Source organism: Pongo pygmaeus, chromosome 16 (genome assembly GCF_028885625.2).
Source record: "Pongo pygmaeus isolate AG05252 chromosome 16, NHGRI_mPonPyg2-v2.0_pri, whole genome shotgun sequence".
Lineage (NCBI taxonomy): Eukaryota > Metazoa > Chordata > Mammalia > Primates > Hominidae > Pongo > Pongo pygmaeus.
The window spans coordinates 67248960-67268422 of record NC_072389.2 but is presented as its reverse complement, the minus strand read 5'-3'; the positions used below and the strand labels follow the sequence as shown (position 1 = coordinate 67268422).

The window sequence follows — 19463 nt, the reverse complement described above, 5'->3', positions numbered from 1 at the left end:
GTTCTTCCTTTGGTTTTTATTGTGTATGATTACATTTTATCTATCTTTCTGCATGCTTCTAACTTTATTTTCTTTGTTTTTCTGCCTGCACAGCAAGAACTGGAAATACAGGAATAAATGTTTCCTAAACTACTACTTGATTTCATCCTTAAAAATCAAAACAAACTGTGATGACTGTGTGTGAATTCCATTGTCAATTTTAATGAAATTTTCTTTAAAACTCTCACCTCCATCTGAACTTTTCATAGTATGGGCTTGACTACAAATAAAAACTTGTGGTATTCCTGGTAATACTGTCCAGAAATAAGAGATTAGTATAAAATATTAAAGGATGCAGAGAATCAACTCTCTTCTCCGTTTAATAGATGAAAGACTTTATTGAGCTCAGAAGCAGATGTTGTTACTATCATTTCGAAAATTTTATCTTATGGTGTTCATGTGCATTTCGGGTAAAATTGAAAAACAGGACAATTATTATGTCCAATTAATATGTTTATGTTTGTGAGTCTTGAGCATGGAATTACATAGCTTTCTGTTTCACAGATGGCTCTAAATTTGCTTAAGTTACGGGACTGTTAACTGGAGCATCTGCTTTAAAAATTGAATTGTCAGTTGCTCTGAGCCTGCCCTTAGACCTCAAGTAATACTTGGCACATGAATTTTGAGGATATGTTTCCTCTTCCCTCTTTTTCCTATTTAACCCCTTGGTACTGTTGCTAAATAAATGATAGTCATTTTATAATTATGTTATATACATTTTCAGCCTTTAGCATTTCTGCTTTTCAAAAATTGAATCTCCTTGTTGGTTATGCTTATTTCATAATTATTAGTTTTAATTAATGTAGATAGAAGTTGAACATGTAATTAGGCAAATTGCTATGTGGCACTTGAATACATAGATTTCTTTATTTTCAAAAACCAACCTTTTGCTTTTAAATCCTTAGAGAGGGTTTATTATCTTAGAGAAAAAATAATTATAATCATTATTTTTGAAATTAGTATCCTCTTAGTTCTCAACATAAGTTATGTTGCAATTTCTTTTTTTTTATAATAAATGATGGAAATGTTTAATTTAACAATGTCTTATCTAGCAACTTTCATGCTTCTCCTCAGAAATGAAGCCAAAATATAAACTTAGATTTAATGTGTTGTATATTTGAAGAGAATGAAACTATTAACATATAATTGTTCAGTTGGATTATGTATTTTAAGGATTGCAGTTATCAAAATAGTAAATTGAATGTTTTATGTTTAAGCATTTTAAAGAAGAAAGACTGACATCCAAAAACCAGCCTGTGCTAGATATACAAAGGAAATTACTTCTGTCCTTAAGGGACCAAGTATAACAAAACATGTAAATGTTAAAAGTAGCTGACAAACCTTTCTTGTGCCTAGATAATTTAGCAATGGCAAAAATGTCACCACATGCAGTTTTCTAGGAGAGTCAAGCACAAATAACTAATTTAAGATGCTGACTTAAATCATCTCCAATAGTTACCCTTCCTGAGATTCTAAAAGTAACAATTTTTAATTTTACTGGTTATATTGCTATTTTACTGAGACTTACTTTTGAGAACCCCTGTAACTTAAGATTTTTTCCTAATTGTTTTGTTTAGCTCTTTGTTATTAATTTTTTCCTTGTGATATCTTTTTATAACTCTCTCAAAAAGCACAAAACTTCAAGAAACTTTTAATTATTTTGTCTGAACATATAATCTTGTCTGATTTCTTAGTTTTTATTAAGATATCAGACAACTTTTAAAACTTTAGTGCATTATTATAATTACTGGAAGAAAAAGAATGATTATACACTTATGAGAGGACTTGATAGTTTTTGTCGTGGATGTCAAGTGTGGGCATGGATAATTGAAATATTTAGGCTATTTCATTCTTTGCCCATCTTGCTGTGATCAGTTAGTTGGGTAAAAATATTTATTGATTATTTAGACTGTACTGGATATACAGAGGAAGCCTTCTGTCCTTAAGGGACCAAGTATAACAAAACATGGAAATATTAAAGAGCATTAGAGTATAAAAGTATATCTTTTTAGCCCTTTGTAATATGGCCAAATTCTAAATAATTTATTTGGGGATCTTTTGATCCTCGTTTTCCTTTTTCTCCTAAGTACTACTTTGTATTCTTTAATACGCAGCTTTGAGAGTTACTGAATCATATATTATATTTTCATGAGATGTACTATTCTACTTATCCCCTAATCTTCATATATATATACACACACACATATACACACACATACATACACACATACATATATACACACATACATATATGTACACATACAGATATACATACATATACACATATATACACACACATACACATACATATACACACATATACACATATGTATAACACATATACACACATACAAATATGCACATATATACACATACATATATACACACATACAAATATACCCATATATACACATACATATATACACACACACACACATATATATACACACACATATATACACAAACATACACATATTTACACATACATATATACATGCATTATGTATGTATAGTCATTTAATACTCATTTTGGTTCACATACTTAATGATCAACAACATTTAAAACAGCATTTCTTGCTTTTTAGTTTTAGTTATATTTTTCCATGTTCTTAGAAATGCCTCATTAACATTTTTAATTCTTGTATTACCATCTATTGAGGTGACATTACATTGTGTTTTTAACTCTTCTTAATTCATGACATTAAATTTGTTTATTATTCTACTAACAGTAATAATGCTGTAATAAACATCATTATAGATTTTGCTTTTTTATATCTTGTTTGCTTTTTCATATTTCCTTAGAATTTACTTGAAAAAATTGAATTACTGGGTAAAGGGCTTTTGCAAAGTATTGTTAAATTCCTCAAGTTGCATTTTTGGGAAGGGGACGTGAATATTTTATCAACTAATTTGGTCTCCCTGCTGTCATTAGTGACTGAATATCTTAATCTGAATCTCAGAGTGTAGTGGGTTTTTAGTAGTGCTGAAAACAAGTTTTCTAAAGTGTATTATGGTGATAAATTGTATTTTAAAAACTGTCAGTGGCTTGAAGCACAATAGCCTAATAACTAACGAAAATGCATAGAAGATAGAAAGTGGGTAGTATGTCTTGTACTTGCATTTCAGATCTAAATATTTTAACATATTTAAATTTCAAGCTGAAGATAAATGCATTACATTATTAAATTCATTTCCCATTTTCTCTTTGAAGAAATTAAGGCATAAGTGTTAAAAGATTTTAACTAATTCGCACAAGTTAATTGTGAAACAAATAGCTATTGCTGTGAAATCTGCACTCCTCTCTGAGACTCATTCTGAAGATGAGATCCCAGTTCTTTGTGGATACCTCTTCCTTATTCATGGCTTTTTGCAATTGTCAAGGAATGACTAGGTACCAAGCAACTTTAAAAAATGTATATTTAAGCATTGAAATAGTATCAAGTGTGATTTCTCTGCTTGTGGTTATATTGATTATATTATCCTTTTAATAATATTGGCATTATATTCTTGGTCATAAAATGTCAAGGTCTTATTTATTCAATATATTTATGTTCTGTATTTTCATATATATTATCTGTTTTCAACCATGCATTATATATAATGTCAGTAATAGTATTTCATTAGCATTCATTATTAAAAACCTCTAGTTTTTAATATTTGACTAATTCAAGTCACAATACTTTTCAGATAGCTGAAAAGGAAAATAAATGTGTTTTAATTTGCTACTACTTATACTTGAATTACCTTATGCTCATATTTGTTTTTAGAAATAAATTGTGCCAGCTATTTTGAAATCTTAGAAATTGTTTGTTCATATTAATATTGTCATATTTTCTTTTCTATAAGAAATATAATTTGATATATAAATATACTTCCCCACGCATGTTTAATGTATAAGATCAAGTGTTCGAAGCATTAAACATTAATTATCTTGGAATTTTGTTATGTGTATAATATCTATTAATACCTCTATGTAAACCAGTGGTTCTTTATCTTTGAGATCACAGACCCCCCTCTGTGATAAAAAAAAAAACCGACAAAAAATATTAACTGCTCTGAAAAAAGTTTTAGAACTACGTTTTCAAAATTTTCTATTTTATGTTAGGTAGTTCAGAGACCCACCCCAAAGTCCTACCAGTGACCCCTTTTTCAAATCCCCTGTAATGTTAATGTAGTTTTTTTATATTAGCATATGTTTCTTAATTAAAATGTGTGATAATTGCTGGTAGATATTTTAATATTTCTAAGTTACTACAGAACAAAATGTATTTTACCAGAAGACCACTTGGTAAGCATTTATTACATGTTTTTCTTTTAAGGCAACAGTGGAAGTTAACTTACAAACATGCTGTGAATATTTTTCTAGCTTCATGTACCAATATGTAGAATTGTGCTTTTATTTCTAATTAATTTTTTCCTAACACTATTATTATAATTAGCTAATATACAGTATTGTAAATACTACTTAAATGCATATACTTCCCAAATCTAGAGCCTGGTTTCCTTTTCAGAATCGTATCAAAAAGTTGGAAGGAGAGACTTACCGATACCACTGTGCTATTCCTGGAAGCAAGAAGACAATCCTTATGGTTACAAATAGGTACTGACTTGAAGTGACGTTTTTCCGAATAGTACTTAGTTGCATAGGTCACAAGAATTTTGAAGGCTAAAATGGCAGAAGAGTTGGAGAATTGTACTTAAAATTCTCCAGAGCGAATGGCAAAATGTTCATTTTCATAGAATCACAACAATACAGATCTAAATAGGTCCTTTGAGATTTTCTTTTCCAACCTCCTCATCTGAAAGATGCTGAAACTGAGACTCATTGTGGCTTAGGGACTTATCCAAGTTACACAACTACTGAGAGAATGTAGAATAGGCTTTATACCTGTAATAGTGATACCCTTATTCATGAATTACAAGTCCAGTTATGGAGGATTAATTCATGAATCACTTTTCTTAATAAGTTTTATTTTGAGTGATTAGCATACCCCTTTTAAAGGGTGGCATTACTTCTATATGTTTATCTCAGCTTTTCCTAAGCATTTGGTTGTGGTAGATTTTTCCAAATACAAGAACTTATACTAAACTACCAAGCTTATTTTCCTGGGATCTATCCTAGATAATAAACTTATCCCAAAATGACAATTATATATTAATAATTTGCAGAACTTTCTTAGTGTTTAGCTTTATAAGAGTAAGGCAAAGTTCTTACAGTGGCAGAATCTGCATTAGATTCCCCATGACCGCATTTAAATTTATTCGAATGGGAAGAAAGGAAAGCTGAATGACAGGATAAGAGAGGTTAACCAGTCATGAAAGAATCCTCATGTGAGAGAGGATTCTCCAGTCACGTGATTTGCTCATTAGTTAAGAGTTAAAAATATTCACAAAACAATCTAAAAAGCAGATTTTATGACTTTGACAAGTAATCACTTATTTTTGTGTCCATAATTTTATATTGTCTTCAATATATTAAGCCAAAAACAATGTTTATTTGTCTTAGATATTGTACTTAGCTGTTGCAATGTGTTAATTCATTTTAAAATTGTATCACTTTTATATAATTCAGTACTAGGCAATGAGAATCAATTTGGGTTTTTTTTGGTAATACTTATCAGTAATACTTAGTACTTATTTGATTTAAGCCATTCTATGGGAATATTACTATATACATTATATATTTGGTTTCTCTTCAAGTACATTGAAAAATCATCATCATTTAAAATCTAGTCACTGATGGAGTTGTTTAGGAGGTAATTAGTAAAATATACCTGACCAGTAAATACTATGACTTGGTTTCCTTGCTAACCTTACTTAGTAGACTCCTTTTCTTTTCTCCTTTCCTTTCCTTTTCCCTTTCCTTTTCCTTTTCCTTTCCTTTTTCCCTTCTCTTCTCACTCTTCTTTTCTTTTCTTTCTTTTTTTTTTGAGACAGGGTTTCACTCTGTCACCCAGGCTGGAGTCCAGTGGTGTGATCTCAGCTCACTGTAACCCTCTGCCTCCTGGGTTCAAATGATTCTCGTGCCTCAGCCTCCCCAGTAGCTGGGATTGCAGGCATGCACCACCATGCCCAGCTAAATTTTTGTATGTTTATTAGAGACGGGGTTTGTTATGTTGGCCAGGCTAGTCTTGAACTCCTGGCCTCAAGTGATCCGCCCACCTTGGCCTCCCAAAGTGCCAGGATTACAGGCATGAGCCACAGCACCTGGCCTTAGTAGACTCTTTCTAACAAGAATTTATTTGATTAAGGTAGTTATCATTATGGTAATCAGACCTTTAATGATTACATTAAAATAGTAGCATTTCTTCCAAATTCAGTATTCTTAAAAGTAACATTTTCTTTTTTAAAGAAATGGGGTCTTTCACTATATTGGCCAGGCTGGACTCAAACTCCTGGACTCAAGTGATCCTCCAGCCTCAGCCTGGACTATAGGTATACATGCACCACCACATCCAAAATAATTTTTATTGCTAAAGTTATGGCTATTCATTGTAGATAACATAGATCAGGAGTCAACAAACTTTCTTTAAAGGGACGGATCGTAAAATTCAGACTTTAAGGGCCATACTGTGTTTCTCAACCTTTTATTTTTGCCCTTATAGTAAGAAAGCAGCTGTGAACAGTATGTACAGGAATGACATAGCTGTGTTCCAGTAAAATTTTATATATTAAAACAGGTCTTGGGCTGGATTTGGCTTGAAGGGTACAGTTTGGCCACCCCAGTATTGAAAATAAGGAGATGAAAATGGGCTGGGCATGGTGGCTCAAGCCTGTAATCCCAGCACTTTTGAGAGGCTGAGGCGGGCGGATCACTTGAGGTTGGGAGTTCGAGACCAGCCTGGCCAACATGGTGAAACCTCATCTCTATTAAAAATGCAAAAAATTAGCTGGACTTTGTGGCGCATGCCTGTAATCCCAGCTATTTGGGAGGCTGAAGCAGGAGAATCACTTAAACCTGGGAGGCAAAGGTTGCAGTGAGCCAAGATTGTGCCACTGCACTCCAGCCTAGGCAACAGAGCAAGACTCTCTCTCTCAAAAAAAAAAAAACAAAACAAAATGAAAATAACTAACCATACATGCGTTCTAGTTTGCCTAGGACATAGTAGATTTGCTTGCACGTTTTGTCCCTATGTAATTATCAATAGCTATCCCTTTCATTCTTAAAAACATCCTGGTTTGAATAACAGATTATATGATCACCCCTAAAAATATCCTTTACCAGCAATCTCAGCACCCAAAGATAACCACGTTAGCTGGCACATTTTACAAAAACTATTTACAAAAAAATGCATTATTACATTTTAGTCTTGTCAGTTTTTCATGTAACAATATACTGTGATCATCTTCCCAAAGCATTAAATATTCTTTGACAACATGATTTTTAATGACTACATAATTTTGTATTTGCGGATATGCTATAATTTATTCAAATACTCCCTATTGGACATTTTTTCCCTAATATCTTATTGTTATTTATTTGTAACCAAATCTTTTTCTATTATTTTATTAGAATAAAATTTTAAAAGGGGGATTCTAATTTAAAAGTTGTGAAGATTTTTGAGGTCCTTTCTGTATATCGCCAAGTCATTTTTCAGAAAGGTTGTATCAATTTTTTACATACCACTCAACAATATATGAAAGTGTTATTTCTCCTGTGTTTTGCTGAGACTAGGTTTTATCACTTAAACTTTAATTTTTTGCTAGCTTGATGGGTAGAAAATAATTTTTTGTTTTAAATAGCATTTCTTTGATTACTGTTGAGCCTGTACCTTTTAATATATCATCATCTATTTATATTTGCTACTTTGCGAATTACTTGTTCATATTCTTTGCTCATTTTTCATTGGTATGTTAGTCTTTTTCTTACTGAATTTAAAGAGCATTTTGCAAATTAATGATATTAGCCCTTTTTGTCAAATGTATTATTGACATGTTAGTGATTGCTAATTGAGTTTCTCAGTATATAGCATTTTTTTTTTTATTTTGAAATTCAGCCAAAACTTAGTCCCCGAATTTTTTTTTCTTATGAGTTTTTAAAATCAAAACACAAGTTCTCATGACCTAAGTTTCTTAGGCTATAGCTTCACTAGTTGGTCCTAACTCTGCTGTACTTTATTTTAGTAATCTTTATTGAGAAATTGATTATTGAGCAGACTTTTAAAAAAAAGCCATCAACATATGACAAATACAGGGACACAGAGATGAAGTTACATCTCTGTTCCTTCCCTATTTTAATGGGCAGGGGGCTACAAATTATCAATAATATCACCGTGTGATAGGTGCTAAGAAAAGCGATGGACAGAGTCTCTGAGGACATAGGGAAAACTCTTGGTACAGTAAGATGGGGACCACAGTGTCGTGGGAAAAGTGTCAGGGAGGCTTTTATAGATGAGGGAGTGCTTGAGCTGAGTCTTGAATATGTAGCTCTTGCATAGGTAAACTAGAGGCAAGTGGAGGCATACAACAGTATGGCACTTTGACCAGTAAGATCAATGTGGAATGGCTGGATGGCAGGGTGTTAAGTGTTGGGAGATGAGTCATAGGTAGCAGCTCATAAGATTCTAAGGGTTTAGGTTTTATCATGAATGTGATGGAGAATCACTGGTTTTTGCTTAAGGTATAGTCTGCTATTTTATTTTTTTGAAACAGGTTCTCATTTTCATTGCCCAGTCTGGAGTGCAGTGGCTCAATCGTGATTCACTGCATTCTCGACTTCTCTGGCCTCAGGTGATTCTCCCACCTTGGCCTCTCGCGTACATGGTACCACAGGCATGCACCAGCTAATTTTTTGTATTTTTAGTAGAGACAGAGTCTCACTATGTTGCCCAGGCTGGTTTTCAACTCTGGGCTCAAGCAGTCCTCCCACCTTGGCCTCCCAAAGTGCTGGGATTACAGGCATGAGCCATCACACCTGGCTGTCTGTTATTTTTTTATTTGATATCACTTGTAGCTTCTCACACAGAATAGTACACACATGAGTAATCTCTCTTTTTTTCTACCCCATGGAAGGTTTGTAAACAAGTAATGTGATGAGGCTTGTAGTTTTAAAAGATCCTTGGCGGTTTGGATGTTATACTGGAAGAGAATCAGTCCAGAGGCAAGGAGACCAGTTAGAGACTGTATACGTTTTCTATTGCTGCACAACAAATTACCACAGAATCCACTTCAAAGCTCATTTGCTGTCATTGGCAGAATTCTAAGATCCCTGTTTCTTTGACCTCTGTCAGCCAGCGAGCTGCTCTTAGCTCCTAGAAGCTACCCTTATTCCATCCCAGCAAGGGTGCTTTGAATCTCTGACTTCTTGGTCTCTTAACCAGATTTAGAGTCCATGAACTTAGGTCAGGCCCACCTACATAAACTATTTTTGCTTAAAGTCACCTGTGCCTTATAATAAAACCTAATCTTGGAAGTGAAATCCGTTATATTCAAAGTCCAGGGGACTATACAGAGATATATACCAGGGTTGGGGAATCTTGGAGACTGTCTTAGAATTCTGTCCACCATAAAGACTGTGGCAGCTATCATGGTAGGAAGTGGGGAGCGCCTAAAGAATGAGGATTTGACTTATGAGACAAGGCTTGGTGACTGAGTGGATGTAGAGGAGAAGGGAATACATGATAGGGAGGGAGGGAGGGAGGGAGATAGATAGATAGATAGATTAGATAGATAGATAGATAGATAGATAGATAGATAGATAGATAGATAGATAGATAGTTGGAGTTTGGATAAAAATCTCGAGGTGAGATCTTTCTGAGAGACCATTCTGAGAGAGTATGTGAGTAGAAGACCAAGATTTGAACCCTGGTAAACATGGTGCAAGAGGAAGAAAATGAAGGAGACATTCTAGGTGGAAGGAGAACAGTAGTAGTATTGGGATGGTAAAGAGAAGAGTTTAAAGATATTTGGAACAGTGAATTGTGTTTGGCACGAGGATTTGTAACAGCCATCCTTAGCTCTGTCGGCTGATTATCGACTGGAGCCAGGAGTGTGGGCAGTGGAGACTGTTTGGAAATGTATGGTGGTGTTGGAGATTGCCACAGTGATTGTAGGACACTACTGCCACTTACTAGGCTGGGGCTAGGGATGTTGAACTTTGTCCAGTGCACAAGACTATCCCATACAAGTCCAAAATTTAATAGCACCTCTGCTGAGAAACATAATGCCAGGGATCTATTTCAGTTCTCCACACTCCATTGGTCACCATGTTCATTCATGTCTACCTTCTAAACATCTCAAATCTAACCCTTTCTTCCCCCTTCTCAGAGCCACTGCCATACTTGAGGCTTTCATTGTCTCCTGATTGGACTATTTATATTGCCGTAACTTCCTACCTTGATTGTCTATTGCCACTCTCTTTACCACCTCCCTTCTGTTACCATGAATCTAAACCACCAGAACTGTGAATCTAAAATGATAAACATTATCATGTCATTTCCTCTTCATTAAAAGTGAAACGACATTATCATGTCGTGAAACATTTTTTAAAAGGAAAACTAATAGCCCTTCAAGGTCTGGTGCTAAGCTCATTTTCTTGCCACTTCACCATGGTATCTATCTGGTATTCCAGCTGCAGACCTCCACATTCCTCAAATAAGTCTTTTTCCTTTTTTGTACTCCTTTATATGTCAGTGTGTTCCTCCTTTTGTCTGGACTGTCATTTCCCTTACCCACATAGAGAACTCCTTCCTTTCAAGAATCAACTCCTGCGTCACCTACTTTACCAATACGATCTGTTCCTCTCTCTCTCTTGCTCCAAAAAACTAATCTGCACACTCTGTTACAGCCCTTGTCTAATTGTGCTGTAGCATTTATTTACATGTTTGTTTCTCCTCTAGCCGGTGAGCACCTCTCAAGCAGAATTATCTTCCTTGTTTCTCTGGCACCCTAAATATTTGTTGAATTAATAGTCCTTCTCTTCTTTTGTAATTTTGCTTTCTGTATAGAAGCTTAATTTTAAGTATAGTTATATCAGTAATCAAAATGAATCACATACTGAGAAATCAATGTGGATGCCCTTTAAGGGTTCTGTTATTTTTTTTATTGCCATTGAATAAAATAAGATACTCTGTGATAAAGTGTATTAGCATTAAAGTGTTCAAATCTGATCTTTATTAGTAGGCCTCAAGTGAATCTTTGCTGACATTTAAGGTTTATGACATTTCCTTCACGTTTGTTCTTGACTGGAAGGCATAAATGGCTGACAGTAAAGAGCAATTAATAATTTTCCAAGTAAAACATTTTCAGGGACTTCTGCCTTTATTGCTCCCCAGATGAGAGTACAGCCTGTTTCTTATGTGTTCTAAAGATGATTTCCCTATCAGCTTTTTGGTCCGTTAACCAAAAAAAAAAAAAAAAAAGAAAAGAAAAAAAAGTTACACTTTTCTGAATTCTGCAAGATTGACAGAAGGGGAATTTTTGAGTCTACTTTGTTACTTGGTAGGTGTCATATTTGCTCTTTATTTGACAGTTATCTAGACTTAAAAAAATGAAGCAGGTTTTTTTTTTAGTGCCAGTTTATATTGTTTACTAAGCAAGTGCTACCTCTGCCATCCAGCAGGGTGAAATATTGGCGAGAATAAACTGTCTTCATCATTTACTGTGTTTTTGTTTTCTTTTGCAAAATAGGCGAGTGTTGTGTATAAAGGAAGTTGAAATCCTGGGCCTTATGTGTGTAGACTGGCAATGTCCATTTGAAGATTTTGTATTTCCTCCTAGTGTCAGTGAAAATGTGCTAAAAATTTCAGTTAAGGTAAGAAAACATGTCACACCTTTAGAGCTAAGAATTCATTGCTTTTAGACTGTTTTGCAGTTAACTACACAAAATGTTTGAAGGATTAGTGTCGTTATTACTACTGTATGCTGAGATGTAAAGAAAGATGTAATCAATTTATTTGTATAACTGTACTTTATTTTCTGGCAGTCTTGATTGCATAGAGTGAAATATCAGTCTACCCACCCAAATAATTAAGATTCTGATATGCTGATATTTTCTTTTTGGTAGAATTAAGCATTAGTAAATAGGAGAGGTTTTTTTTTTTAACTTCATATGGACACACATGTTGCTATAATCTTAGACATTTCTGGAAAGATTCCCTCTTTTTAGGTTTTTGGAAGATTATTAAGTGATTTAATAAAAATAAATGTATCCAAAATTCCCATGTTTTATAATATTTGGCATTTATGGAATGCTAATACAATTTAAGTGTGTAATAATACTTTTATGTCTTTTCTGCCATCATTTTGTAAGGAAGCACTTTTAATTACATAGTAATTTGTAAAAGTGATACTCTGTCTTTTGCTTAGTTCTTAGACTCAAGTACTTTCTTTGAAATACGTTTGTTACATTATATATTATAAATTTATTTTCCTGCCTTTAAAAAACTATAAATTATTATTCTAAATATGGCAGTTTCTTTAGTGCATTTGTTTTCCCTAAACAATAATGTTATTTCTATTGGTGAAACTATCTGCAAAACGTTTACTGGGAAATTTAGTAGCTAGAAGAACATTGACTGTGAAATTTAATAGCTATAGATGTGAGTACTGTTACCCTTTAATTTATGTTTACTTATCTTTTCATGGAAATTTACAAATAAAGGAAACACCATGTTACCCTACCATTTTGTATTTCAGCATTACTGCATAGTAGAGTGTCAAAATTTAAGGAATGTTTTGGTGTATGAAACATAGTTTTCAAACTAGGAAAGACTGTGTCACTGTGCATATATTTTACAGTTTCCTCAGTTATCACTTCTCTTTCACATCAGTGGTGAGAATTGACTCAATGTATTTTACATTATACAGAAATTTTATGTATCAGCCAAAGAAATGAAGGAAGGGTTTTTTGATTTGTCAGATGTGATGAGTTACCAAGTGGTGTTTCTGTAGGCTATTTATCATAGCCTGCAGAAAGCCATTATTTTATACAGATAGATGTATGCTCATCCAATTTTATAAATTCTAACAACTCATATATGGAAATACCGTCCTTGTTCCAAGATGATTTATTTCATCTCTTACTTGAATATGTATATTTGGTTAGCCTACTTGTTATAAAATAGAGTTGACGTTTAAGTATACAATTAAAAGTTAGGATTTTTTTCTTCCTCAGAATAATTTCTTTTCTGTCATTGTTTCTTTTGAAACAGGAACAGGGTCTGTTCCACAAAAAAGACAGTGCCAATCAAGGCTGTGTTCGAAAAGTTTACCTGAAGGACACTGCCACAGCAGAGGTAAACAATTTAAAGAGCATGCCTCAATTTTTTTTAGCTGAAATACTTTTTAAAAAGCCTCTTATAATGAATACCATTATTTCTCCCAAAGCTCTCCCAGTTATAACTATGGATGGATATGTAATATGCTGTGGACTCAGTCGGGTGAAAGGGTCTTATTTTTATATGACACATCTGGACTGTATCCTTGGTCCTTAGCTGTTGGTCCTGTTTGGAGAGCTTCAGCCCTTGCTTTCATACCTTTCCCTTCTACCAAATGAGCCTATACTTGTCTTTACAATTCATAATAAGTATTTTACTTTACAGAGAGCATGTAATGCCATTGAGGATGCACAGTCAACGAGACAGCAGCAAAAATTGATGAAGCAGTCATCAGTGAGACTTCTCAGACCCCAATTGCCATCTTAATCACAGACCCCAGGGGCTCCAACAGGGAGAAAAAACAATCACTGGTTTTGTCTATAAATCACTCTGCTTTATCTTGCTAAAGACAATTTTTCAAGCAATCCTTTAGTTTTATTTTTCTAGAATAGCTAGTATTGGGTTTTCTAGTTTTTTCACCTTTTAGTTTTTACTCTAATTTTGTAACCATGTACATGCTAGCAGTCCACTTCTACGCCACCACCCAAATGGGTCAGACCCTTGAAGGAAATGTCACTTCAAACTCAGAATGAAATTTTCATTAATATTAAAATTGTGAAGCAAAGGTCAATAGGCTTATATTTAATTAAAGCCTTACTGAAGAATAAGAAATGAGCTTAGAATGACTAGTGTTCTTTGAAAGGTTTATTTTATTTTTGTTTTATGGGTTTTTTTTTTTTTTTTTTGAGACCAAGTCTTGCTCTGTTGCCCAGGCTGGAATGCAGTGGTGCGATCTTGGCTCACTGCAATCTCTGCCTCTCGGGTTCAAGCGGTTCTCCTGCCTCAGCCTCCTGAGTAGCTAGGATTACAGGTGTGTGCCACCACGCCTGGGTAATTTTGTGTGTGTGTATTTTTAGTAGAGATGAGTTTCACCATGTTGGTCAGTCTAGTCTCGAACTCCTGACCTTGTGATCCGCCTGCCTCAGTCTCCCAAAGTGCTGGGATTACAGGCGTGAGCCACCGTGGCCCGCCAAAAAGCTTTAACCCATGGACAAATGTTGGATCCTGACATTTTGTTTAAGAGTGATTTGTTCAATAATTGAACTGAGTTAACATTTTTGGTAAGCCAGGTAACTGAATGAAGAAAAATCACTAAAGGGAGAAATGACATGTTTTATATTTTCTTTTCATGAAAACACTGTTTTTCCCCCTAATAAAGCATGTTTTACTTTGGTGCTTATTTTTCCTCCTTGCAGTCTAATAAAAAAATGTGGACAATCAAACCTTAAAATATCTATACTCAGCCCTCTGTAATGTAGCATTCATAAAAATTGGGAAGTATTTACATGCTCTTTCAAGATGAGCTTATATGACACAATTATTATTTGCTGATACATGAAAATATTGCACTTTAAGTTTCTCAAGACTCTGAAATATATAAAATTCAATATTTTTATATTCCCAGAAATTGTTTCTTACAGGTTGAAAGACTTTTAAGGGCATCACAAATTAACATTTACTCCCAATGCACACCTAGAATGTATTTTAAATACTTACTAAGAAGAATGAAAATTCTTTGGTTGTTTTATATATAATTAAGGCATATATAATGACACTGCGTTCTGTGAGGGAGCAGGCCCTGTGAGAATCAATTCAGGACAGTATTTTTTTGTGTCCTTTCTCCATCCTTGATCAGAGATAAACTATTAAAACTTTAAAAAATACTCAAAAATATTTAAGTTTTTTGCTTGAACCTTTAGATTTGCTCATAATGTTTAACATAACAACATTTATTTCAAATCACTGAATTCATGGAGATGTGGACACGCTTGGTTTGCTCTATTTTTGTTTATATGTGGTAGTGGTTCTGTCATCATCATTCATGTTTTTTAAGGCCTGGTCATAAAACTTTAAATTTTACTAGTGTTACTTAATGTATATTCTAAAAAGAGAATGCAGTAACTAATGCCCTAAATGTTTGATCTCTGTTTGTCATTACTTTTTCAAAATTATTTTTTTCTGCAAAGTATAATATATACAACTTCTTGCTTAAATTGAATTTCTATATTAGTGGTTAATTGCAGTTTATTAAAGGGATCATTATCAGTAATTTCATAGCAACTGTTCTAGTGTTTTGTGTTTTTAAAACAGAATTCGGAATGTGAGATATCCTATTATATTTTCCATAATGAATCACAGCTGTTGACAATGTCCCATATATTTAAGAAATTATATCATACTGATACTATTTGTAACATTTTGATTTGATTTAATCTCCAGGGACAGAAATAATTCATTGGTAAAGTGTAATAATGCATTTTTTAAAAATGCTTTGAGAGGTAATTACTTGCATATGCGAGAAATAAAACATTTGGCACATTGTTTACAGGTGTGAAAACTTTGTGGGTTTGTGTTATTCAAGTAACATTTGCTTTACGTTTTGTCTTTCCCTTTTCCTTTTCCAATCCAAAAACAGTGAGAAGTTATATTGATAGTTATGAAGGACTTTACAAGATACTAGTCAGAAAAGCTTTTTCTCAGGGGTACTGAGCCCCTTTATCACACTAGAGATCTGTGGCAGAGACCTCCAATATGGGGGGATTACAGAGAATGCGGTTGACCTAGGGGCCCCGCTGCACTTTGAAATCCATTGTGGTATTTCATTGAGCCCATGCCTTCCGTGGTTTCTCTCAGCGACTGGCTGAGTATGGCAGTTATACTAAGACATACTTAGTCTGGAAATTCTAGGAGACACAGAACTCCTCTGACAGCCGACTTGGCCTTGAAGACTCTTCAGTGGCCTTGCAGAACGTTTCTTAGACTGCATGGCAGTCTGGGATGTTCTACCATACCGCTGTCTTTCTCTTCTCCTCCCTCTTCCACATGGGGCTCAGATTACCAGTTTGGAAGGTTCACCCAGTGCTGGATTATCCGGTAGAAAGAATAAATTCATGCTGAGGGCTGTAGCAAAGCAGGGGCATTAAAAAAGGAAAAAAAAAAAAAAAAAAAGGAAGAAGAGTGTACCCAAGCTTCGTAAGAAAAATTCCATCCAGGGTGGACTTACTTCCATGTGTTTTATGATTTAGTATTGTTTTTATTTTGAATTATGCATGAAGGAGGACACTATCATCTTTTTGGTGCTTTGAGTTTCTAAGTATGTTGATCTGGTGCTGCCTGGATATCTGTTTTTAACAAAGTTCTCTGTGTGTTTCTAATGTACAGCCAGAACTAAAAATTAATGCTCTGGACTTAAAATGATCAAATTCTTAAAGGGCTCTACAGATCTCAATGTTAGTTAATATTAAGTTGCAATTATTGCCAGAGCTAGAAGAATCATCTTTTTATTGGGGAGAAAAACCAAAGATTCTTAGAGGATAGAAGATTGCTCATAACAGGGTCATTTGTCCTCTGGGGACAAGCCCTTGTGGTTGAGAATCACTGCCAGAATGACCATGAGTACTGATGAAAGTGGATTCTGTGCCATGTGTGTCGGCTCTAAGAAGAAATCGAGACTCACTGGAGCAGAGGGAGCACATTTCTCTTGGTAATTGTGCCGCTAGTGAGAAAATTGAGGCTTATTCTTGAATTCATGCTGGAAAGTATCTTCAGTTATAAGTATGTATCATTCAAACAGTCAACTGTGGGTCTTTTTGAGGTGAAAAAGTCTTCAGAAAGAGTTTTCTGTTTTGTTTTTACAAACCGCAGACACATAGTTCCTTATTCAAAATTCAAAAATTCAAAAGGCTCTGAAAACCAAAAGATATTGCAAAAATTTGAAACAAAGACATTTGGCAGCAAAATCTGAACTGAATTGACATGAGGCTATTCATGGTCTTTTATTCTATTTGGTGTAAATAATTTGGCTGTAGCAAAAGTACTTTATTTGGTTGTGGGGTGCTGCTGCAGATTTCCCTGGAGGCATACAAGCTCTATGTGGTATATGAACCATATAGTCTTTCTTTTTTCTTTTCTTTTCTTTTCTTTTTTTTTTTTTTTTTTTTAGAGATGATGTCTCACTCTGTCGTCCAGGCTGGAGTGGTGCGATCTCGGCTCGCTGCAACCTTTGCCTCCCAGGTTCAAGCAATTCCTCTGCCTCAGCCTCCCGAGTAGCTGGGACTATAGGTGCGCACCACCACGCCTGGCTAATTTTTGTATTTTTAGTAGAGACAGGGTTTCACCACATTGGCCAGGCTGGTCTCGAACTCCTGACCTGGTGATCAGCCCACCTTGGCCTCCCAAAATGCTGGGATTACAGGCATGAGCCACTGCACCCAGCCCATATTGCCTTTCTTAAATGTGAAGTCCTCTATTCTGAAACATCTAGCCCAAGGGTTTTAAGTAAGAGATTGTAGAGCTGTATACCTACAAAATTCTCAATGTATTAAATTTGCTTCTCAAATTTTAGAAAAATCATAGACTATAGGAGAAACTCTAAGAAACAACAGAATTTTCTTCCCTCTCAGACCATACCAATGTTTCATTTTACAGTTAGTGCTGGCAAATTTTTTTGATAAAGAGTTCAGAGAAATTGGTGTCAACATATATGCTGCCACATGATTGTGTATCAGAAGGATGACGAGAACAAATATGAAACATAAGCACATCAAAATGATTTTTATCCCTTTTGTACATTACATATCTGCTGGATGAAAAGATTTTAAAAATTGACTTCTAGTGGGGAAAAAATTAGAATAGTAATGAAATATATATGCCAACATGGTCCTCTATCCACTGAGATTATAACAACACTACAAAGAAGATTTAATTCTTTAGCATTATTTTAAACTTGAAGAAAGATCAAGCGACTTCCCCAGAGATTGACTACAATGCCTAAAGTGGTTTAAATGCCTTGATAAATGATTTTCACCAAGAGTAGATTTCAGTTCTTGGTATTTGGGTTTTATTTGTTTTTGTAGAAAACATTTACCTTATGATACCAGTTTTTCTCTTCACCCACTTTTCTCTTTTGCCATCATTTTAAGTCTTCCTTCTCTATGCATCATTTTATCTTTTCTTCTTATGGCACCTCTTTAAATATTAAGTTATCTTTGTTAAGTAGATATTATACTATTGCTTGGCAAACTACAACCTACAGGCCAAATCATCTGTTCTTACAAAGTTTTACTGGAACAACCACACCCATTTATTTGCATTGGTTATGGCTGGTTTTGCACTACAGTGGCAGAGTTGGGTAATTGTGACAAAGACAATACGGCCAGCAAAGCCTAAACAATTTACTATCAGACCCTTTACAGAATTTATTATCAGACCCTTTACAGAAAAGTTCATTGATCCCTATATTATATCATATAATTGATCTTACAGATGGGACAAACATATATCAAATGACTTACCCAAGGTCCTGTGGTGAGATAGGAACTGAAATTAGGATCCAACATCACCAACATCCCTCTCTATCTCTACTTCTTCCTAAAAACAAGAACATTGGTGTTGAATGAATGCAGCCAGTGTTGGCCTCTTGGATTTCTTTTAGAACCTTGTACCCTTAACCCCAAATTTTATGTTCTCTCCCTATCTATGTTTTACACCTAACTGTGATATGGCATTTCCCATAGTAACACCCAAACTTAAGCCAGCCCTTAGTTAAACATTTTTTTCCTGGAGAATTCTTACATATGGTCTAATATTACTATGACAGTTAACTAGCATATGTAGCTTTTGAGGTATACAAATGAGGAAATAAGAACTTTGGATATGGGACATAAAACTTGCCTCTATTTCCACAGCACAATCAAAACTAAAAATCAAATGCATGGGGTTCTACCATAAACCATTATAGAGTTCTACCTGATATCAGGAGTAGAAAAACCATGCCCAAGATACATAACTTTATTATAACTGGCTCGGGACTTGCCAAGTAGAAATGATATTTTTGAGCATGGCACCTGACATTATAGAGTAGTAATGTAACAAATGAGCAGGTGTTCAAAGATTGCAATTTGAATGGAAACTATAAAATTTTAGCTTCACCAGAGGATGCTGCTGCAAATTAGTTAAGCAAGCACTTATTGATGGTTTAAATTAAGCAGCCACTCTGGAACAGGGCACATTTCCTTTCCCTGTGGAGTACTGTTAGAGAGGCTTAAC

General features: G+C 34.5%; 1 protein-coding gene across 4 annotated transcripts in view; it reads left to right on the top strand.

The window, feature by feature from the left end:
* The window catches only part of VPS13C (vacuolar protein sorting 13 homolog C), a 196905-nt gene extending 181166 nt beyond the window's left edge, over positions 1-15739 (top strand). For 2 of the 4 annotated variants that reach the window (XM_054450335.2, XM_054450337.2), the window contains 4 exons: positions 4551-4639; positions 11668-11791; positions 13191-13274; positions 13581-15739. In XM_054450335.2, the coding sequence (XP_054306310.1) occupies positions 4551-4639; positions 11668-11791; positions 13191-13274; positions 13581-13682 (399 nt within the window). In that variant the 3' untranslated portion in view covers positions 13683-15739. Of the gene's footprint in view, positions 1-93; positions 4640-11667; positions 11792-13190; positions 13275-13580 lie in introns of those variants that run through there. The other 2 variants (XR_010123963.1, XM_054450338.1) reach the window with 2 other exon arrangements.
* Positions 15740-19463: the final 3724 nt, after the last annotated feature.